Genomic DNA, 24,476 nt, shown 5'->3' on the forward strand with positions numbered 1-24,476 from the left:
ACATACCTACTGCGTTTTGGCTCCGAATCTAAATGTATAACCATTTAGTCAAATATTGAGAAATTATATTATGGCATAGCAAAGCAAAAAACCTTTAAAAGGGAGGAAAAACATGAAACCAACAAAAGAGAACCAATAAGAATACAGTGCACATAACATAACCATAGTCCCGTCTATATTGCCCTTGGCCCTTTAACTTAGGAGGGGGATGGTGTTAGATATCAGTGTGAAGGGGGGGTGGCCGGCATCCTCCTACAGATCACCTGGAGGTGGGCATCAGCTACTCATATGTCCTCCCTCCCCCCATATGTTTTGCCAACCTGTCCCCAGCGAGCTTGGGAGAGGGGGTCCAGACATGGGAATCAACCCTGCCAGACCTCAACATGCTGGAGGGATTCAGACCGTGGTCTGGGATGCAAGGTGCACGAGCCATCTTCCCTAGTACACAGATCCATCTATTAATGAATGGGGGGCTCGGGGAGGGCCAGGGGGAAGAACAGCCAGGTGTATGTGAGGCTTCCCCTCGCAGGGAGGGGGGGAGAGGAAGGAGGAGAGTGTTCAAGGAATAAGGAGGTGAGAAGGTTGGAGCAGGAGAGGGGGGAAGGGGAGGGGAAGGAAAGGGAACGGCCAGAGCAGGAGAGAGGGGGAAGGATGGTGTGGAAAGAGAGGAGGGAAGGCGGGTCAAGCTTGCCCCTCCCTGCGATCTCTGTTGTGATCACATACCTTGGGTTTACTGTCTTACCACAGAGTGTTGATGTATTGTTAGAGCCCCATCCCAGGATACTGCTAAAGGAGAAACCATTTCGCTGTGTCACATTTGTAAAAGTCTTGTTTAGCAGGTTCCATCCCCATCAAAGGCAACACATATCCCATTGAGCATCGGTCCCCTCCCCCCAGGCAAATGTCTTGAGTCCAGGACACTGGAGCTCAGCAATTGGTGAGAGCTGTCTAGACACAGTTCTTCTTAGGTAGGACCAGCAGTTCCGTATAATCCGTGAAACTCGAACAACTCCAAAGATTCGGGGGCCGGGGGTGAGGGTGTCCATGTGCAGTCTCTGTGGGAGTTGGATTCAGATCGCCTCAAGGTGACATAGGAATAAGCCTCCCCGGCCACCGTGTATGTACTGAATGGGCTTCACCCCCCCCCTCCAGTGTAACAGACATCAGGCAAACAGACATCAGGGTTCTGGACAGGTAGTTTGCAAGGGTCTTACACTGTCAGCAAGGAGAACATAGAAAAGAGAGAAAGACATGCCACTTACAGTCATCCAGGCTCACACTCAGGCTCCGTGGTCCATCGGGGGAGGGAGTCCCCCGCCAGGAGGCCAGCAGGTTTCCTCTCCCATCTTTGGTCAGGATGTTGGGGCTAGGGCAGCAACAGGGACAATCGTCAATGCAGGCCGTGTGCGAACCTGAAACACAAACACTCAATGTTATGGCTCCAGAGAAACACATTTCAAGCTCCTGGGCTCCCACTGGATGCTGGTCTCCTCTTCTCCGTCTGGAGGAGCGATGAGGCAAGCCTGGTCCGGGGGCCTGAGGTGCAGAGCGGGTCTCTCTGGTTGGTAGCAGTTGCAGCCAGTCAAATAGGGGAAAAGGATCCATGTCCAGGAAGATGACTAGGTCTGCGAGATCTGTATGGCACCGTACGGTAAAGGAGGAACTTTCTTTGCGGAACGTCAGCTGCAATGGAAAGCCCCAGTGATATGGCAGTGCAGCCCTCCTCCGCTACTCGAGTAAGGGCTTTAACATAGCCTGCCTTTGCAGTGTGGCTCTCGATACATCGGGAAAGATGGAGATTAGGGCTCCGTCAAATTCAATCTGGTCTCTGGACCAGGCCGCCCGGGGAACTTGGTCTTTCTGGGAATAGCGGTGGAGATGGCATATCTTGTCTCTGGGGCAGCCTGGATCCTGTGGCTTAGGCCCAAGTGCACGGTGTACCCGATCAAACTCCATGGTGGCGGGAGGGTCTGGGCTCAGGACCCGCTGGAGGGTCGCCATAATCGTCTCCTGTAGGTTCTCGGGGCCAGTCGCCTCGGGCAGTCCCCGAATCCGAAGATTGTTACGGCAGCTGCGGTTCTCAAAATCTTCAAAAATATAAACAGAAAAATAGTGTAGCGCTAATTTAAATGATGATATATTCACAAGGGAAAATATCCATGTGTAAACAATCGTAAATACTAAAAAAACAGGAAATGAAGTCCTCTATAATGTGACTAATACACATGGAATGAGATACACGTGAAATAAGATATCCAGGTGAAAACAATCATGAATAAAAAACAGAGAATAAAGTCCTCTATAGTGTGACTAATACACGTGAAGTGAGGTAAGAGACATTCTTCAGATGAAATCGATGTTTCACTGATCAGGTGTAGCCAGGTGGAAGACTTGTCTGTAGCCAGGTGTATCAACTTGTCTGAAGTAATCTAGAAAGTAGATGAAATACTCTTACCAGATGAAGTGGACTCCCCAGTCTTACTCAGTCCTGACTCTACTGTCGTAAGACTGGGGAGTCCACTTCATCTGGTAAGAGTATTTCATCTACTTTCTAGATTACTTCAGACAAGTTGATACACCTGGCTACACCTGATCAGTGAAACGTCTATTTCATCTGAAGAATGTCTCTTACCTCACTTCACGTGTATTAGTCACACTATAGAGGACTTTATTCTCTGTTTTTTATTCATGATTGTTTTCACCTGGATATCTTATTTCACGTGTATCTCATTCCATGTGTATTAGTCACATTATAGAGGACTTCATTTCCTGTTTTTTTAGTATTTACGATTGTTTACACACGGATATTTTCCCTTGTGAATATAGCATCATTTAAATTAGCGCTACACTATTTTTCTGTTTATATTTTTGGGCTTTGTTTACTGGAAGTGTTAGCAGCTGTTTTTTTCACCCTTACTCTAACATAGCGCGGTGTCTTCCCCCCTATCTCAAAATCTTCAGCTTGGAGCTGCAGTTCCGCCAGATTCTCCTGGAAGGCCACCTCTCCCTTCTCCAATTGAGTGACCCGGAGCCCCAAAGAGCTCACCTGCGATTCCTCTGTGCTGAGTCTGTCGTCAAGTGTGTGAACCCTGGCTTGGAGTTTGTGGAAATCGCGGCGATGCTTTTCTTCCATCCGCAGTACCAGGGCCTCTATGTCGGCCTTCGTTGCTAGTGCAAGTAGCAGGGCCCTGATATCTGCATCAGCCTGCAGCGACCCTGCCGAGGCTTCTGAACCATTCGTGCTATCAGGAGGAGGCGCCAGAAGTGAAGGTATAGCCTCCAGCGGGTTTGGAGCCTGGCTCTGTGAAGCGACCATGGATGTGGAAGCTAAGTCCTCTGACCTTCTCCCACCATGTGTCATGGTGGGAGATGCCGCCGTTTGAGCTGGGTAAAGGAGGTATCTGCTGATCGAGGCTGCTGGACTAGCTTTAGTTGATCCCCTGGTCTTTTGCCTTCTCCAGTAGGTCATTGCAAGCTAAAAGGAGTGTTGTGGCGGCATAACAGCCGTTTTAGGTGGGTCGGGAGCCTGGAGCTCTAGCCATGAGCTTCTTCACTCCGCCATGTCCAAGCCATGCCCCCGTTGTCTTGGTTCTTGATTGAATACATTGATAGCAGCACAGCCATGGGTTTCCACTGCTATCAATCAAACCAAATGACTCAGGCGCTGGGGGGGGTGGGGCCGAGTCCGGCATTCTGTGTTAATGAACGCAAATGTTGGAATTGGGAGAGCGCCCATTTGGTTATCCCCCACTTCTCCTAGGTGGTTTCCTGATGCCGGGAGGAGCCACGAGCGTCATTGGGTGACCCCAAAAGATGAGGATTGGGGGCAATTTTCTGTGCAAAACAAACTGCACAGGGGAGGTAAGTATGAAAAAAATGGGGGGGGGGGGTGGCCTGGAGCGGGATGTGAGCAGATGTGTTCCTTTGTAGCTCCGGTCTCTCCTTCTACAATCCTGCTCCATCCTGATTGACCATAGCCAGAAAATGTCTTATTTTTTGCCCACACCATCCCAGGGCATCTTCTGTACCCTGGGAATGCATTTTCGTGGATGGGAAAGCGACAAGGGAGAAAACAACCCCCACCAAAGATGAGCATCACCACCCGCTCCTGCCGAGATGGCCGCTACAACACCAGCCATGGGCCTAATGCATCCCCAGCCTCTATTCCGGATCTCTATGAAGACAGCCAGCATGCCTTCCCACCGGCCTCCCCTGAGATCCCAGACGATCCGGCCGTGCATCCACTGGTGACCCCGGGAGTGGCGGTCGTGAATGATGGCAGGGAATCCACCCTATCGGAGGTCCTCGCAATTATCAAGGAAAACCATGCAGACCTTATGAGGAAGGTGGATGGTCTGAAAATTGCAGCTTAGAGGTGGTGGCTACATTTGTTTCTTTTTTTAGGCTTTTTTCTTTATTTTCACCTCTTGATCTGGCCAGTAAGTCTGTTTTTTTTCACCTTAATTTTTATAAACTAAGCTATCCAGCAAAAGTGCAGTTAAATGTTTGAGACAAACCATTTAGGCTGGGTTCACATTGCAGCGATGCGGGAACGCCGCAAATCCGCTGCGGGTTCCCGCATCGCATACCTCCCGGCGGCAGTTTACACTGCCCTATGCGAACTGCTGGGAGTGTCAGTGAAACGTTAATGACACCCCCAGATCAGTTCGCATATCACAGTGCGATCTGCAAACTCGGACAGGAATCGGATCGCATGGTGTGAACACCCATGCGATCCGATTCTGCTGCGGACCAAAAAAAGGGTCCTGTGCGAGTTTGGGCCGTGTGCGATGCGAATTCAGCAATACTATCTGTATGGCTGAACTCGCATCGCACAGAGATCGGATGTGATTTGCACTGCAGTGCGGTGCGAATCACATCCGTTCTCATAAACCGCTCCAGTGTGAATCCAGCCTTAACGCTGCAAAAAAAAAAATATCATGATATCTGCAACATTATACATTTTTATTTTTGTGTTTAATACCCCTTTAAGGATTTTTACAAACACTTATTTAGTTGGTTTTTCAGTAAAGTAGCTTCATTATGTAAAACTTCCTAATTTAGAGTATTCTGTAATCACTGTGTCAATATGTGTTGCCTAATAAGCTGTCTTAGTGTAACCTTTCTTGTTGTGACATCCCCATTTACTCCCCCCCATAGTGTTTTTTTATATAAATACCAAGGACCACTGCAAGGACTGTGCATCCAGGACACAGAAGGTAAGACACCACTCCAAATCACCACTCACCTTTGTCTGATTAGCCACTATTAACCTTAAACAAAGTTCACTTATGCAAAATTCATTTCTTTCAGGAGCTGAAATATGGCTCCCCTGCATGTCAGTATTTCTCTTCTTCTGGTCCTCGGACTGGTGCAGATTGGCACAGCATCTTATTACGGTAAACCATTATTGTTGAATGTCTTATTTAGGTTGAATTTCTTATGTAGATGTGAACACTGGTTTAAAAAATCAGCATAAGAAATACCAAGGTGAAAATGCAGATTTTTTTTTTTAAATGGCTGTTGGCATAGCCTGGCCGCTGTAGAAGAAAACATTCATAGGTATAGTTGTATATTTACTAATCTGGTCCATTTAGTGTTTTTCTTTTCTTAAAGCAAACCTACCCTCCTTTTGAAAATGCTAGTTGCCTGGCACTAATGCTGACACAAGTATTTTCATACCTTTAATACCTTTTGTACCACCACCCCCTAGAATGTAAGCTCTATGAGCAGGGCCCTCCTGTAACTTTTGTATTGTACTGTAATTGTGTTGTCTCCCCTATACATTGTAAAGCGCTGCGTAAACTGTTGGCGCTATATAATAATAATCGTTAATAATAATAATAATAATAATAATAATAATAATACTTTCTGAGGCCCTAATATAGATCAGGAGTTCAGCCTTTACCAGGTAATGGTATAGCTCGTAGTAATTAGTCACACTCCAGTCGACTACTCTAAGTACATACTTTATCCAAAATAATGATTTAGTATGTATTGCAGTCAAAGGATCAGCATGACAAACAAGCAACTAGCATTTTCGGAAAGTTAACAATGGTAGTCAAAATATTTTTGTCAAATTTCCTTTAAGGCTATCCAATATTTTTTAATAATAATTTATTGCATTGCTAATTTTACTTTATGTATGTTTTGTATATAATTCTAATATGTCTAGAGCTTTAAATGATGAGTATTTAAACACAAATGTATGTTTTAGAAATACGATAGAGCTAGATTAACCCTTTGGCTTTACTATCTGTCTGGAGCACTCCAGTGGCTAATTTCATCAGACTTCCCAGTTTTAACACCTTCCCCTGCAGAGATCCTCATTCATATTTCTGTACTATATTCAGTTATGTAAAACAAATGAACATTCAACAGAGAGCAGCAGAATGTGAGTGTCATGGCTGCAGCAGGCGTAGTTAACTTGCTTAAATGGGTACGGAAATGGATGATTTAAAAGTTCTTTAATGTCCTCCAAAACCTATTAGGTTTATGTGGACTGACCCTTTATAGGACAGCATTTTAAATGAAATATGAAATTGCATGATAGTTCACGTGTCTTGAAAGTTTTAAAGATGTAGCTTGTCTTTTAGATATAGCATCATTTATTATTATTTTAAGTGCAATGTTTGCATTGAGATAGGATATCAACTTTATTAAAATATTTGGTAATTCATTCAAAAGTTTACATTTAAGTGCTCTTTTATTTTTTATACTAAGATGGAAATCATAAACTTAGATAACAAAGTTACGTTGTGAGTTTACTCCTTTTGTGGTTACAGTATGAGAATACAATTCAAAGAATTGGCAAATAGATGTTGGAGATAAGTATGTACTAAGTAATATACGTATTGCTTATATGTTTCCTTTTATCAGATTAATGCTGACTACAGACGATCGGAATTTCCGATAACAAATGTTCGATGTGAGCTTGTTATTGTAAATTCTGACCGTTGTGTATGCTCCATCGGACATTTGCTGTTGGAATTTCCGACAACAACTGTTTGAGAGCTGGTTCTCAAATTTTCAGACAAAAAAACTTGTTGTCGGAAATTCCAATTGCCTGTACACAATCCCGACGCACAAAAGTCCATGCATGCTTGGAATCGAGCAGAAGAGCCGTACTGGCTATTGAACTTAATTTTTCTCGGCTTGTCGTACATGTTGTACGTCACCGCGTTCTTGGCGATCAGAATTTCCGACAACATTTGTGCAACCATGTGTATGCAAGACAAGTTTGAGCCAACATCCGTCAGAAAAAAAAAAAACACACTTTAGTTGTCGAAATGTCTGATCGTCTGTACACGGCATAAGGCTTAATGTACATGGGACGTTTTACAACCTCTCCTGAACTATTTAACTTGACAGATAGTAACCGGCATTTAAAAATGTCCATTTTACTGCATTTACATGCCTTGTTTAGCCACGTTTGCGTTTAGCGTTAAGTGTTTTATTTTTTATTTTTAAATAGTCAAAAATTAAAAACGCCTGTAAATGAAATGCAAGTCACTGCGTTTATGCGCATTTACAAGCTGTTACAGGCATTTGCCGTTTCAAATGCCTCTGAACATCCATGCTGAACGCGTTTTTGAACACACTTGCCTAGAAATTACTATAAACGACCCTGTGTACATGTACTGATAAGATAACATAGATGAGAGTTCAGGGGCAGCTGAAAAAGAAAAAAATGCCCAACTGCTCTACATGAAGCCTTAGACCCCAAACACACTATTTGATTTTCTGCAGACTTTTGTCTTCAGATTTACTAAAACCATATAATATGAGGTCAAACCTTAGGAGTTTCAATTTGTATGCAATCAGGCAGGCCCTTGCACTTCATGGTTTTGGTAAATCTGAAGACAAAAATCTGCAGAAAATCTAATGGTGTGTATGGGGCATTATTGTGTAAATTTATATTGTTTATGGTTTGTTTAATCTGATAATCAGATTAAGAAAAGCAGCCAAAAAACGCTTCTAGGGTTGTCTATTAATAAAGATCTAACAATGATAGGTCAAATGCAGTAAAATATAGCAATTAAAGTATATTAGCCACCAATAGTTTTTATTTTAGCTTTCGATAGAGCCTTTGTTAGTTTTATTGCTGGGGAAATTCAACCTCTCTGCATTTCTGATTGACAGAAGGAGGTAAAGGGAAATTATCTAATGGGACATCTGGGCTGTCTGTAAGGGGAATTTCTTTCACTTCTGTTGTGTCTCTGCGAAAGGAAGTGAGGAGAATTCGCAATGAGAAAAAAACTGAAAAGCTACAGGCTTTTAGACATTCCCTACTGTTCCTTCTGTGGAAAAGAATAAAAAAAAAAACAATATATACTATATTAAAGTGATCTAATGGTATGTCATCTTATGTCAGTTTAGACCAATCGGAGCAGTTAAAGGCAACTGATGTTTGGTTGCTAATATGAACTGATCCAATAATACCCTGTCTTATAAATGGTTACATGTATGACTCTGTCTCATCATTCTAGATGGAGTGGAAGAGTTGGACAACAACTTTATCCTTGATTCACTCCAGCAAGCAAAGAAACTTGTGGATGCAGCCTACAAACATACCCGCCAAGTGTACGTTCCCCTTTTCACCACTGCAAATTTTGAAAATGTATTAATTAACTAATCTATCAGCTTACCTAAAGTTCATTATTAGCATATACTATGATTTTTTTATAAATGTAATTTCAGAGGTCGTGGGACAACTGCAACTACTTTTATCATTGACTTATTGTTAAGGGCGCAGCCATCATAAAGCATGATGGGCATCTCATCTCCATCTCTGAAAGGCAGCAGAAAGAATTTATTCTATTTTCCATAAAAGTATAATTATATTTAGGTGAAAACATCAGCACTAAGCCTTGGTTCACACTGCTGCGACCCCATTGTCGTGCCCTTTCCAGTGTGACTTGCTTGTGACTTTCATGTGACATTGGAGTCTATGGGACTCTAAGTCGCATCAAAGTACTGCAGGAACCTTTTTAAAAGTTTATGGATTGGAATGGCTGCCTTTGTAATAAATGTATTTTCACTTCTTTATGTGTCGCAAGTCACATAGCAAGTCACAACAGTGTGAACCAGGGCTAAGGGCCGACAATTTGTTCTAAAACGTAACATTCATGAAATAGGCATGTATAGCTAGTAAACGCAAGACTTTAACAAGAGCAGTCCTGGTAGTCTTTTTCTTCATATTTTGGTTGTCTGATCCATGGCCAATTGGATACTTATTTCTGTACAATTACATGGGTTGTGGATACGTCTGGGGTGAGCATATACTGTAATTACTTTGAAAAACTTTGGCAAGAATAACATGCACTTTTTGTAATTTCAGACTTAAAGAGAGACTGAGATCGGGGTCTATCACCCCTTCTGAGGTCATGTCATACTTTAAGCAGCCTGTGGCCTCAAGCAGAAATCACATCCGAGCTGCTGACTACATTGAGACCACCTATGACCTTCTGACGGAGAAGTTAACAAGTTTTTACAGCAGACCCTTCAATATTTCAGGTATAGTTTAAAACAATGCTGACATTGTTACATGGAGAGTTGATTAGTATGTCTTGGATGTGCGACTGGATTTCAATAGTTTGTTAGGAACTACTGAAATCTAAAAGCTTTAGGTGCTTTCATAACTAACAGAATTATTTTATCCTCTAGACTTGTTGACAGTCAATCAACTGGACATGTTACACAAGGCTTCTGGCTATGCTTTTCTGCTTCTTCCAAAGAATTGTGCAAATGATCAATATCGCACCTTCACTGGAGAATGCAACAACAGGTGGGAGAAAGAAAATGAGCTGTTATGGCAGCCCTAAACGACTGACAAAATATTATTACATGTCCAGGGTTTGAGTATAAAGTTTGATGTTTTCTTTCTTTTTTTTTTTTTTTTTATAAATGTTACTACTAGCTACTGAATGCTTGTATCATCACTGATGTGTGAATACAATTACTTTAATATGGCCTTTTATACAATTTTTTTGAATGTGACAATTATTTTTCCATCTGAGACCCTGAAGCTAGGAATGTCACAGCCATGCCCTCTAGGTATGTACAGTAATGAGGTTTTAGTGTGGTTTACAAATTATTTGCCCATCAATAGAGAAAATAAATAAATAATATAAGTTCAGAAGGTTGGTTGCCAATGTTGACATGCGATGGCTTTCTACAATGCTACATTTAAGCTTTTTCTGTGTTGGTCCAGTAAATGTGAATACTATGCATTCGTGTGTATCAAAACTCAAGAACAAAAAAGAAAAATCTGTAATGTATTGAAGCTTACCAGTCCTGGTGACTTCATTATTTTTCTTTTAGGTGTTTCCCTTTATTTTCGCATGGTGAACCTGCAAGTAACACACTTCCTATCCTATAGTGACAGTTCTCACTCCCCGGACTGTATCAATGTCACTCTTTGACAAGACTACATAACACACCCCTCTCTTTTTCTTCATAATATAGAGGAAGTTGTTTTTTATTCCATGGTGATAACTGGGAACAATGTAACTGATAAGGCTGTAGCACACGTAAAGAGTACAGACAGTTTTCACAAGTAATTCTGGGTACACAGATTCTTTTAGATTTTTTTCTTTTTGTTTAGTCGGCGGGCTAAAAGAAAACAAACAAACTGATTCCCTCATTCACACCAGCAAGGTGCAAAGAAAGATCCTCCCTGCTGTGAAAATAGTATTCTGACATTGCGGAGTTTCTGCTGTCTGAATACACTGATTAGCGCCTGCAGCCGGTTGGCTACAGGTGTTGATCAACTAAAGTTTTCCAATGTGGCCTTTCCACAGAAGTCAATCTACTGCCAGACTTCTGTTGAACAGGGTGGTCCATATACAGATTGAAATTCAGGCCATTTACTCCCGAACTGGCCAAATTTTGATATGTGTGTAGTGTACCCATCTTTAATCTTAAGATTTCTAATGGGATCAAGAGGTCGTTTTTGCATTTATCAAACAGATATTACAAAATGTTTTCGATGGTACTTTTACCAGACCAAAAGGAAGAAAATAAAATACATTAATTGTTGGTGATTAAATACAATTAAACAGAATGATAATGTTGACCTTTTTCTTTTTAGGAGATTTCCCAACTTTGGCGTTTCCAACAGGCCCTATACACGATTGCTAAGAGCCCAGTATGAAGATGGAAGATCATTACCTCAAGGATGGACAGAAAATCGACCAATCAATGGCTTTGTTTTGCCTCTGGTAACTATTTGCTCTGCTCTATATATTATTTTTATAAATAGTGTATTATAAAATGATGTGGCAAAGATGTGAAAATCTTCAGATTCAACATCTGTGTTACTGTTGGAGAGTTCCCTTCACTTCCTGTCTGGTAAACAATAGGCTTGTGCAAATTGTTTCGTAACAAATCGAAATTTGGTAGATTTTTCAGCTTTCGGCCATCCGGATGCATCCGAATAAAAAAATAACGAATTTCACCGAATACAAAAGAAATTATAGCGGATATAACAAATGAATTAGACATAATTCGGTAATTCGTTAAAGATCTAATGAAACAAAAGGTCAACTCAAAGTAAATCTTACAGTCCAATCAGCTGCCTAATTTTGTGCTGGAGGTTGGATTACTGGCAAAGTGCATTACTGACAACTGAGTGAGAAGGGTGTTGTATTGTATTTGAGCAGAGGAAAAGAGATATTGTCATTGTGTGTGTTGAAAGATTCAATAAACAAACGACTTTTCAAACTACAAATTATTATTACGAATATATATACATACATAAGTTTCAAATTTCAACTAATACGAACAAAATTATAGAGCATATAACGAATGAATTCGACATGATTCGAGATTCAGTATAACAAATGTCGACACTCGACAGAAATAACAAATTATCTTAAAACGTATTACTGTAACATAACGAATATAACAGAATGAAATTATTCTAAACCTCCCCAACTGTATCCAAAACTTAGGAAAATCGTTTTGATTAAACATATCCTTTAAATGTGCTTAAATCTATTTGCATCATAATGTACTTAACACTTTAAATTGTCATGTTTTTCAGGCAAGGGCTGTATCCAATGAAATTATCCGGTTTCCAGAGAGCCAGCAGACCCTAGACAGGCAGAGATCACTTATGTTCATGCAGTGGGGTCAGTGGATTGATCATGATCTTGATCTGGCACCAGAAACTCCATCAAGATCAACCTTTCTAAGAGGCATTGATTGTGATCACAGCTGTGCCCGGGAGCTACCATGTTTTCCTCTGAGGGTAACTTTCCATTAGAGTATTTTTTTATATATAAAAGGAGTTGAAAATGGTTTACCAGATAATAACTAATCTAACAAGCAGCACATACATTAGGTTTGCATGAGGCAGTCAGTGTTTCAGTATGGAATTATGTGTTCAATCTATTTATTTATTTTTATATGTACATAGAATTACAATACAAAATGATGTGTATATATATATATATATATATATATATATATATATATATATATATATATATATATATATATATATATATATATATATATATATATATATATATATAATCTTTGAAAAAACAATTCTCAAATCTCTAATAAACACTACAATATTACGGTGTATGGAATTAAAACAGATTTTTTTTTCTTTATTCTGTTTATTAAATTTGGAGTTGACATCACAAAACAAGGTGGCGACATGCCGCCATGAAAATAGCCATGCAGGGCCATAAACATCCTAGAAAAACAAAGACCTGCTTTTCCAACAGTACTAAAAAAATATATAAACATAACATATATGTGGCTTTGCAAAAAGGAATCATAGAGTTCACCAGAATTTTTCAGAAGGACAAAGTCGATGGGACAGGCTTCTTCAAATTAAAACAGATTTAATTGGGATTTTTACATTCGAATTAACACTTTAAATGTCCATTTTCTGTTTGTTAATAAAATCTGACATTTATTGGCTGCATACGTATTTACACTCTAGCATTAGCATGTTTTTTTTTTAATAGTGGACTGTAACCCTTGTATCATTCTATTGGCAATTGTTTTGGGGCTGAAGTGGTTGATTTGTTCTCTTTTGTATGTGCCATACATACACAGAATGCTTTATCTGTCCCAGATAACCTGAACACTGTTCGTATGTGTATGTATGTGTAAACAAAAAAATAGGTGAAAAAGATGGTTAATCATATGCATTTAATTTCACAGATCCCTCCTAATGACCCTCGAATAAGAAATCGCACTGACTGCATACCACTCTTCCGTTCATCTCCAGCCAGTGTGCCACAGTCCCCTATACGCGAACAGATGAATGTTCTCACTTCTTACATCGATGCCAGTCAAGTGTATGGCAGCACCAATGAGTTGGCCAACAGACTTCGTAACAGGCAAAATCAGCTTGGTCTTATGGCTGTTAATAACAGGTTTACTGATAATGGGCGGGTCTATTTACCATTCAGCACCAGCGGGATTGAAGAAGACTTCTGTCTCCAGACGAATAAAACCTCTGGTCTCCCATGTTTCTTAGCTGGTGGGTGAACTTATATGACAGATAGTATTGCTTTACAGGCACAATGGAAAAGAAGAGTGATGTAATAGCTTAAAGTATAAACTACTAACTAGATAGGATGTAATTTTCTCATGGCTTTCCTGATGGTGACAACAGGGGACCATGCTTATGTAATAGTTGTTGGCGTGGCTGCGATTCCATAGACATCTCATTTACAGAATATGTAATTTAAAAGGACTGTGCAAAATGCTGGCTAGATTCTATAATATCTACTTATTACCCTCCTAATATGTGTTTTTGTCTCTAACTACAAACTTTTGATCCCTAATGCATATATTAGTCATGAAGAATGGATGATGTTGTTAACCTTCTGCATGTCCTTCAGGGGATCCTCGAGTCAGTGAGCAACCTGGCCTGACTGCGTTTCACACAATCTTCATCAGAGAACACAACCGAATTGCTACTGCGTTACGCAGATTAAATCCAACATGGTCAGGAGAAACGCTCTTCCAGGAAACAAGAAAGATAATAGGGGCTTTGACACAGGTGAGGATTTGGTTTTGCTTTAAACGCCAATATACATAAGCTTATTTAGCACCAAGACCATAATTTGAGCATCAGGCTGCAGTTTCCTTTACTTTTAGCAGTTCAAATTTGTAATACAATTGGCAGAGACCACACACACCCTGGCGATTGGAAAAGGAACAAACCAACATGCACCAGTGTTTGCCATCGTCTGTTCTAAATTACTAGCATTCCTGAAAGTTTTGAACCATTATAAATTATTCTACTATTTTTATTTCCAAACGTTCTAAATATTTTTTTCTTTGACAGAAAATAAACTATAAAGATTGGCTACCCCTGCTATTGGGCTCTTCTATGTCCAAGGTTGTTCCTACTTACCGTCGCTACAATGATTGTGAAAATCCAGGAGCATCCAATGTGTTCAGTCTGATTTTCCGTATGGGGCACACAATGATCCAGCCGTTCATTTATCGACTGGTGGATCGTTATCAGACCTCACGAAACCTGCCTCCAATTCCTCTGCACCTTACCTTCTTCAATACCTGGAGAGTTGTCCGAGAAGGTATATTTTGGTTGTTCAGAATAGGAAACCCTAAAGCATGGAATACCCCCAGCCCCATTTTAGACCTTCTTTAGTGTGCTTTACCATTATGTAGAACAGTGTTTCCCCACTTTTTATCAATCATGATACAATTTTAAATTGTACACAATCTCAAGGCACCCCATTCTAAATGATAGTAAACTAAACATAACCCAGCAACATCCACATTTGTAAGACACCCAATGTTAGAAGTGATTTATTCTTCTAAAACATATACACCTTTGCACACTAATACCGAATAGTATTCCACATTTCTCCCTCAGTTTCTTGTCCTCGCTCAGTTGATGTGACCTCAGTGCTGGTGGAGAGGGGAAAACAAGGATGCTATGCAGGTGCCTGACATTCTCCTTAGCAACCGATGACATCATTGGTTGTTAGGATACCGGTGGATAGAAGGCTGTAATGGTTGACAATGAAAGCCTATAGCTTTGTGTAACTAAAAGGCAGACTTCATTCACCTGATGGCATGTATACAAGTTTTGGGAAATTTTTAGGCATTTTACCAAAGCACCCCTGAAGAAATGGTGTAGAATATAATCTGAATTATGCCATTTTACATTACTAATCTCCTTGCCTGATATTGTAATGATTCCTATGTTTCAACCTTTATGACCCAAATACAACTCATTCTATCCTCTTTTTAAGCTGATGATTTGTATATTGTGATCTTCTTGCAGGAGGTGTTGACCCACTTCTTCGTGGTCTAATGGCAAACCAGGCAAAACTCAACCGACAGAACCAGATTTTGGTAGATGAGCTCCGAGAACACCTGTTTGAGCTTTTCAAACGTCTTGGCCTTGATCTGGGAGCCATTAACATGCAACGAAGCAGGGATCATGGACTACCAGGTAGATGTTAAAAATAAAAAGCTTCTGCACAAAAAGTTAATGAGAATAGTTAAACAAAAGATAAACCGTGCTAAAAATTATGCTCACTGACATGTAAAGCATATATGAACCAAAACAAGCATGAAGTGGGATACACACAAGGGATAACTGGGAATAGAGAAGCTGCGCTAAAAGGATCAATCGATTGATTAAATCAAACCATATGAATATGCAGAAAGTCCATATTTATCACTTCAGGTTGTTGATGTCACCACAGTGTATAAAAACAGACAGGAGAGTGCCCACCACCGTAATATAGACCTGCTTAGCAGATGGCAAGCATAAATGACAGATGGCTATAGCCCAGCCACGGCCTTTAGCTTGTGGATGTCAACACCAAAATCGGCAGACTGGATGCTTGGTTGTGGTATGATCCTTGGCGGTACATGTGTCTAAAGGACAGCGTCATCTTGATCAGGCATCATCCAAGATGGACATTTTAGTTGGAGAGAGTGAGCGATCTGCAAAATCCAGTCTGCTGATTTTGGTGTTGACATCCACAAGCTAAATCTGTCCTTTATGCTTGCCATCTGGTAAGCAGGTCTATATTACGGTGGTGGGCACTCTCATGTTTTTATACACTGTGGTGACATCAACGAGTGATAAATTTTGTCTTTCTGCATATTCACATGGTTTAATTTGATCAATTGACTGATCTTTTTTAGCGCAGCTTCTCTATTCCCTGTAATGAGAATAGTTGTCCTTAGTTGTAGGCTCCATCTAGAACAGTCGTTCTCAACTCCAGTCCTCAAGGCGCCCCAACAAGTCATGTTTTCAGGCTCTCCATTTTTTTTTTTTGCACAGGTGATTTGATCAGTTTCACTTCCTTAGTAATTACCACAGCTGTTTTATCTGAGGGAAATCCTGAAAACATGGCCTGTTGGGGCACCTTGAGGACGAGTTGAGAAACACTGATTTAGAAGCTTATAGAGGCCCCTTTCACACTGAGGCGCTTTGTAGGCGCTAAAGTGCTAAGAATAGCGCCTGCAAAGTGCCCTGAAAGAGCCGCTCAGTGCACTCCAATGTGAAAGCCCTGAGGGCTTTCACACTGGAGCGGTGCGCATGCAGGACGGTCAAAAAAGTCCTGCATCTTTGGGGCACTGTACCGCTCCTAAAGCGCCCCTTCCCATTGAAAACAATGGAGCAGCGCTCCAAACACACCTGCAAAGCGTCGCTGCAGCGGCACTTTGTGGGCAGTTTTAACCCTGCTAGCGGCCGATCAGCACCGCTAAAATGATGGTAAAGCGCCGCTAAATATAGCGCCACTTTACCGCCAGCGCGCTGAGCGCCCCAGTGTGAAAGTAGCCTTATGGTGACTGTTTAGAAAAATCCATTGCACTTCTTATTAAAGAGGTTTATAAGATATAGAATTAGCATATTTACTGTTATGAGTTCTATTTAGAAATGAGCAAAATGCTATAAACCTCAAATCTCTAAATGACCTATATATTATAATTTTAAGTTACATTAAGTTAGCCTTTCACTTCTTATGTAGCAGTTTGTTTTCATGATGGACATTTTTTTAAATTCCTGTAAAATTAGGATACAATGCATGGAGGAGATTTTGTGGCCTTTGCGCACCTCGTAATGTGACACAACTGGCTCAGGTGCTGAGAAACCCACAACTGGCACAAAAATTCATGCAGCTATATGGCACACCTGAAAACATTGACATCTGGATTGGAGCTGTTGCAGAACCTCTGTTGCCTAATGCGAGAGTGGGCGAACTGTTAGCTTGTTTAATCGGAAACCAATTCCGCAGAACCCGGGATGGAGACAGGTGAATATATATTGTATAACTTTGCAATGACCTGCCTATTTTTTGTATCATTATATGTATTTTTCTGGTTCTACATTACTGATCACTTATTTTCATACAGGTTTTATTATGAGCAGCCCAATCAGTTCACACCAGCTCAAAAATACGCAATAGAAAGAGTTACAATGTCTCGAATCATCTGTGACAACACAGGGATCACGCAAGTCCCCCGAAATGTTTTCGTAGCAAACACCTATCCACGGGACTTTGTGACCTGTTCTCAGATCCCAGCATTTGACTTGAGCCCCTGGAGAAGAAGAAAGAGTGGATCAGGTAGGAGATCAGGAGTAAAGAACCATGTTTGAAACTGTCAGTACCAATAAAAAAATATCAGCCTGATAAGAAACAGTGGCTGATGGGCCAGAATATTATCATAGTGCTGTGTTCATTTTTACATTATAAAGTTGAAAAAATATTATACTATGCTATACTTGTAGTTACTATAAAAAGGAATTGGGGTTGATTTACCAAAACTGGAAAGTGCAAAAATGTGTAGCAGCTCGGCATAGAATCAGCTTCCAGTTTTTTTTGTTTGTTTTTTTGTCAAAGCTTAATTGAATAAGCTAAATTTAGAAGCTGATTGGCTACCATGCACAGCTGCACCAGATTTTGCACTCTCCATTTTAAGTAAATCAACCTCATTATATTAAGAGTATGTACATAATCATGATCTACCGTCTAGCAGTCCTAAAAAAGTGTAAGTAAATATGTAATGTTCATTTATATGGGCCAGTGTTATCAAAACTGTATAATTGGTATCTATCGTGATGATACTTTTGATTTTAATCAAGTAATATGCATCACTGAAAAATATTTTTTTACCCTTTGCGAAGTCATATTGGTAAGTTCAGCTTGTGGGGTATTTGTGCTCATTTCACCCTTGCAAGCATGCCTTGTTAACATATTGGATAACGCAGTCAGTATTGACAGGGGGATCCCTCCTACCGAGCTATTGTGCTCTCCCGCTGGGAGAAGCCATCCTTGCCGGGAAAACACAATGATTATTGCATGTAAAATCTGTCAGGCTGGTTGTACCCAAGCTGATCGATCAACTTGGGTACATTTAGCCTGCCCACACATGGTTAAAATTTCAGCCTGTTCTTGTTGAACTGGCTGAGATACGAACTGTCTATGGCCGGCTTAAGGCTGAGTTCACATATACAGTGCCTTGAAAAAGTATTCATATCCTTTTAAATTTTCCAAATTTTGTCATGGTACAACCAAAAAACGTAAATGTATTTTATTGGAATTTTATGTGATAGACCAGTGATGGCGAACCTTGGCACCCCAGATGTTTTGGAACTACATTTCCCATGAAGCTCATGCATTCTGCAGTGTAGCTGAGCATAATGGGAAATGTAGTTCCAAAACATCTGGGGTGCCAAGGTGATAGACCAACACAAAGCGGCACATAATCGTGAAGTGGAAAGAAAATGATAAATGGTTTTCAAATTGTTTTTACAAATAAATATGTGAAAAGTGTGGTGTGCCTTGTATTCAGCCCCCCTGAGTCAATACTTTGTAGAACCTCCTTACACTGCAATTACACCTGCAAGCCTTTTTGGGGATGTCTCTACGAGCTTTGCACATCTAGAGAGAGACATTTTAGCCCATTCTTCTCTGCAAAATAGCTCAAGCTCTATCAGATTGAATGGAGCGTGTCTGTGAACAGCATATTTCAAGTCTTTACACAGATTCTCAATTGGATTTAGGTCTGGAATTCAACTGGGCCATTCTAACACATGAATATGCTTTGATCTCAACCATTTCATTGTAGCTCTGGCTGTAAGTTTAGGGTCATTGTCCTGCTGGAAGGTGAACCTCTACCCCAGTCTCAAGTCTTTTGAAGACTCCAACAAGTTCACTTTTAAGATTGCCCTGTATTTGGCTCCATCCATCATCCCATCAACTTTGACCAGTTTCCCTGTCCCTGCTGAAGAAAAGCATCCCCACATGATGCTGTCATCACCATGTTTCACAGTGGGGATGGTGTGTTCAGGGTGATGTGCAATGTTACTTTTCCACCACACGTGGCGTTTTGCTTGTGGTAGAAAATGTTGGTCTTATCTGACCAGAGAACCTTCTTCCACATGTTTGCTGTGTCCCCCACATGGCTTCTCGCAAACTGCAAACTAGAATTCTTAAAGCTTTCTTTCAACAATGGCTTTCCTCTTTCCATTCTTCCATAAAGGCCAAATTTGTGGAGTGGACAACTAATAGTTGTCCTGTGGACAGATTCTCCCACCTGAGCTGTGGATCTCTGCAGCTCCTCCAGAGTTATCATGGGCCTCTTGGCTGATTCTCTGATTAATGCTCTCCTTGCCCGGGCCTGTCAGTTTAGGTGGACGGTCATGTCTTGGTAGGTTTGCAGTTGTGCCCTACTCTTTCCATTTTCAGATGATGGATTGAACAATGCTCTGTGAGATGTTCAAAGCATGAGATATTTTTTCATAACATAACTCTGCTTTAATCGTCTGCACAATTTTATCCCTGACCTGTCTGGTGCATTTCTTGGCCTTCACAATTCTGTTTGTTCACAAAGATTCTCTAACAAACCTCTGAGGGCTTTGTAGAACCTCTGTATTTATACTGAGATTAAATCACACACAGGTGGAGTCTATTTACTAATTAGGTGACTTCTGGAGACAATTGGTTTTACTAGATTTTAGTCAGGGGTATCAGAGTAAAGGGGGCTAAATACAAATGCACGCCACACTTTTCAGATATTTATTTGTAAAAAAAAATTAAAACCATTTATAATTTTCCTTCCAATTCACAATTATGTGCCACTTTGTGTTGGTCTATCACATAAAATCCCAATTAAATACATTTATGTCTTAGGTTGTAACATGATAAAATGTGGAAAATATCAAGGGGTGTGAATACTTTTTCAAGGCACTGTATGCAATGCGGGAAGCAGCGTGAATCCTATGCGGAATCCCGCATCGCATGTCTCTCTCAGGCAGTTCACACCGCCCTATGCGAACCACTGCGGGTGTCAATATAAAGCTAATGACAACCCCAGATCAGTTTGCAGTGTGAACTATGAAATGCTGCAGCAATTGGATAGTATGGATGTGAACACCCATGTGATCTGATTCCAGTGCAGACCAAAAAAGGGGTACTGCACCATTTTGGTCCAAACGCGATGCAAATTCAGCCATATAATCTGTATGGCTGAATTCACATCGCATGTGATCTGCACAGCAATGCGGTGCGAATCACATGCGATGTCTGACATCACAATAGTGTGAACCCAGCCTCAGGGAGCTATTTTACCTACCAAACACAGCTCTTCCACACAGAACAGCCTGATTTAGAGAGGCAGAAGGCCTTTTTTTTTTTTTTTTTAAGCTGCACTTAAGACTTACAAATCATATCACCACCCTCCACCCCCAGCTTTGTGACTGGACAGTGAAAGGCCCTCACCTCCTATCAGTATTTTTCTAGTTATTGCATGGGTACTGCTTCATAACTGACTGACTCCATATGCTGCTTCTCCCTCTCTTAGTTTAAGGGATATTAAACACGGGCCGAATGTCGGGCGACATCAGTCAGTTCAATAGAAACCTGCCCACATTTGGCCTGTGTGTTTAGCAGCTGGTCCAGCTGTTCAGCTTGCTTCTGTTGAAGAGGCATGACCGCAAACGGTCAGCCGACTGGTTCCCAATCCGCGTTCTCAGCCAACGTTGGAGAGTGCTGACCAGAGTGTTCTGGTGGGGGGGTTTGCACAGCAGGGGCTCCGATCAGAGCCACCTGTTTGTTTTTTGAACGAAAAAAGACTAGTAGTGTCTACTAGGAGTAAGCGCTGGTGTACAGAGATTGCAAAGGCTGATGTCCAGGCACTTACTGTACATGTCTTGCATGAAAAAAATACATGTAACGCTGTATTATTGAATTCAGGGGATCACTCATTTGTGTGTTTAAAAAAAGAAAAGAAAACGCACAGCAATGAAAATACTGCAATTTACTTTTGTAGTGTGCAAAACACTGTTCCATATGTCCAATCTTTTAGAGATTACAATAAGGGGGGTGAGCCACACAAAACAGAGGTCGTAATCACTGTGGCCAATAGAATGGACTCAATTGATTTGTGATACACATTCCAGATAGTGGTAAAATAGGGTCACACTGGTCTTATATGTATATACTGTAATGTACATCTATATATTTTACTTTTAATATGTATATGTGTGATACACATTTTTCATTTTGTATATAAAATGCTTTTTCCAGTATTATCTATACAGAATCCCTTCTCTTCTTTTGTTTTCCCTGAAAGTATAACTAAATTGGAGAAGGATTAGAACACCCGTCAGTTTTTATTGCTATTTGTGCCCCCGTTCGAGTGATTCATGCTCTCTATTTGTCCTGTTTACCATTATCATTGAAAGTAAAATAAAATCCCAAATTTTGGGTTGTCCCCAGAAAAGTAATAGAGGGGAAATCTTCCAATAGTGATCTGGGGCTCCCCATGGAATTCCTTTAATTTTCAGTGATTTCCTCTCACTTCCTGTTTGGTTATGAGACAGGAAGTGATGGGAAATCTCCACAATGGGACACAAATGGCGAAAAAAAATCTGATAGGGGTTATAACTCTCCCTTACTCTATGCAAAATGAAACAAATTGTTTTGCCTATAGTTCTACTTGAATGTTATATAATTCTATGGGAGGGCAATATTTGAGGGTCCTGTTTCCACTCCTATACATGATAGCATGGTATACACTTTAGCTATTTTAGAGTTTTCCTATACCTGTGCATACAGTAACAATTCGTTTCACTCTTTTATTTTCAGAGCTTGAAGATTCTGAAGAATAATAATAGGACAGGAAAGACGGTGGCTGTGTATAATCTGTATACACAGATTATTATCTGTTACAATACTTTATACCTCCTATAGTCTGACTCATATAACATACAGACTAAGTGCCTAAGTTTGGGAAAGCTAAAGAAAAAGCTTGCATTGCTGAGTTACTGCTGAGCAGAGCAAAACTTGATATCTTACCTGTACAATATATCTACTCTGTCATTGCCACAAGCAAATAAACATATTTAAAGGAAAAACGTGTATTGTTGAGTTATGACTTTTTTGATGATCCGTACATTTCTATATGCTGCTTGTGTTCTATTTTAGGGCTCTTTCACATGAAAAAAGGCAGTTGAGTCACGTTGTTACTACTTCCTGATCCTCTATCAACACCACTTAAAGCGGAGGTCCACCCTAAAGTGGACCTTCCGCTCATCGGAACCCTCCCCCCCTCCGGCGCCACAATTGGCACCTTTCAGGGGGGAGGGGGTGCAGATACCTGTACAGTACAGGTATCTGCACCCAGTTCTGGGATAGCTCTCTGCGGAAAGGGGCGTACATTACGCCCCTTTCCGCAAGTGCCTGCCCCTTTCCACAAGTGCCCCGCTGCCTGCTGGGAAAACACACAGATCCCAGAGGCAGCGGGGACCGTCCTTATTGCACAGCGCGGCTCGCGCATGCGCAGTAGGGAACCGGGAAATGAAGCCGAAAGGCTCTATTTCCTGATTCCCATACCCAAGATGGCGGCGGCAGCACCCGAGAGACGATCTACAGATCGGCTTCGGGTGCCGACATCGCGGGCGCGCTGGACAGGTAAGTGTCACTATTTTAAAAGTCAGCAGCTGCAGTATTTGTAGCTGCTGGCTTTAAAAAAAAAAAAAAAACGCGGAGTCCCGGCGGACTCCCGCTTTAAAATTGTAAAAATAGATGGAGGTGTTCACACTGCATCACTACCATTGCCTTAATTCGAGGCACAATTAACGCTGCCTGCAGAGTTCCCCAGGCTTCCCAATTGCCTCTATTAACTTCTATTGAAACACACCACAAGTGTGCTGTAAATGCACTGAAAAAATGCACAGATGGCATATACAGTGCATTTAAAGTGTTACCAAACCCTCATCATAAAAAAAAAACTATTAATACATTTTGTATTACATGCTGTTCATACTCAGTCATTATGATATTCCTTTCCTGTATTCTGCAAAAAAACAGGTTGATCCTGTTGCTCTCTATCTCCATCTTTTGTCCAAGTCCCCAATTCAGCTGGAAATTTACAGCTGTGGTGGCAGCTCTACACATGCTCAGTTTTCAGTGAGTTTCTATGCTGAGCATTTCCTCCCTTTCACATCTGAGTAGCCCATGTGACTATAGAGTTACACATGTAGGTGTATACACAGTGGTAAATGACAGCCTACTCCCTCCCTCCTCCTCCATGCCCACTAACCATCTAAAAACAATGGGGGCAGGATATGACATGTAGATTAACCACTTGCGGACCGGCTCACACCGATATATGTTGGCAGAATGGCATGGCTGCGTAAAAACCATGTATGAGTAGGTTGTTCCCTTTAAAAGCCACCGGAGTCACAGCGGGAGACCTGATGCACGTGGCCAGTGGGCACAATCGCCGCCGGTCACCCGCAATCGCGTGCACGAGAGCCAGCACAGGGATTTGTGTGTGTAAACGCACAAATCCCTGTCCTGTCAGGGGAGAGGAGACATATCATTCATTCCTACTAAGTAGAAACAGCGATAGGTCTCCTCCCCCAGTCAAAAACACTAACTAGGGAACACTTTTAACCCCTTGATCGCTCCCTAGTGTTAATCCCTTCTCTACCAGTGACATTTACACAGTAATCAGTGCATTTTTATAACTCTGAGCGCTGTATAAATGTCAGTGGTCCCAAAAATGTGTCAAAAGTGTCCGATCTGTCTGCCGCAATGTCGCAGTATTGCTAAAAAACACAGATCACTGCCATTACTAGTACAAAAAAATAAAGTTTGTAAACGCTATAACTTTTGCGCAAACCAATCAATATACGCTTATTGTGATTTTTTTTTACCAAAAATATGTAGAAGAATATATATTGGCCTAAACTGATGAAGAAATTTGTTTTTTAAAACCATTTTTAGAGATATTTATTATAGCAAAAAGTAAAAAAAAAAATGTTTTTGTTTTTTTAAATTGTTGCTATATTATTGTTTATAGCGTAAAAAATAAAAAACGCAGAGGTGATCAAATGCTACTAAAAGAAAGCTCTATTTGTGGGGGAAAAAAAGGACGCCCATTTAGTTTGGGTACACGTCGCACAACAAGTTAAAGTGACGCAGTGCCAAATTGTTCTCTGG

General features: G+C 40.9%; 1 protein-coding gene across 1 annotated transcript; it reads left to right on the top strand.

The window, feature by feature from the left end:
* The first annotated feature begins 5,251 nt into the window (after positions 1 to 5,251).
* On the top strand, positions 5,252 to 22,384 carry LOC143982185 (eosinophil peroxidase-like). The gene is made up of 13 exons (XM_077480688.1): positions 5,252 to 5,399; positions 8,490 to 8,583; positions 9,341 to 9,516; positions 9,667 to 9,787; positions 11,093 to 11,222; positions 12,047 to 12,253; positions 13,186 to 13,507; positions 13,872 to 14,032; positions 14,321 to 14,573; positions 15,290 to 15,460; positions 17,042 to 17,279; positions 17,380 to 17,591; positions 22,116 to 22,384. Exons 1-13 carry the CDS (start codon positions 5,324 to 5,326, stop codon positions 22,136 to 22,138), a joined length of 2,184 nt encoding a protein of 727 aa, XP_077336814.1. The 5' UTR covers positions 5,252 to 5,323; the 3' UTR covers positions 22,139 to 22,384.
* The last annotated feature ends 2,092 nt before the right edge of the window (positions 22,385 to 24,476 follow it).

This window comes from Lithobates pipiens, unplaced genomic scaffold, assembly GCF_037356315.1.
Source record: "Lithobates pipiens isolate NorthernLeopardFrog02 unplaced genomic scaffold, aLitPip1_a1.2 Scaffold_16, whole genome shotgun sequence".
In the NCBI taxonomy this organism is placed as follows: Eukaryota; Metazoa; Chordata; class Amphibia; order Anura; family Ranidae; genus Lithobates; species Lithobates pipiens.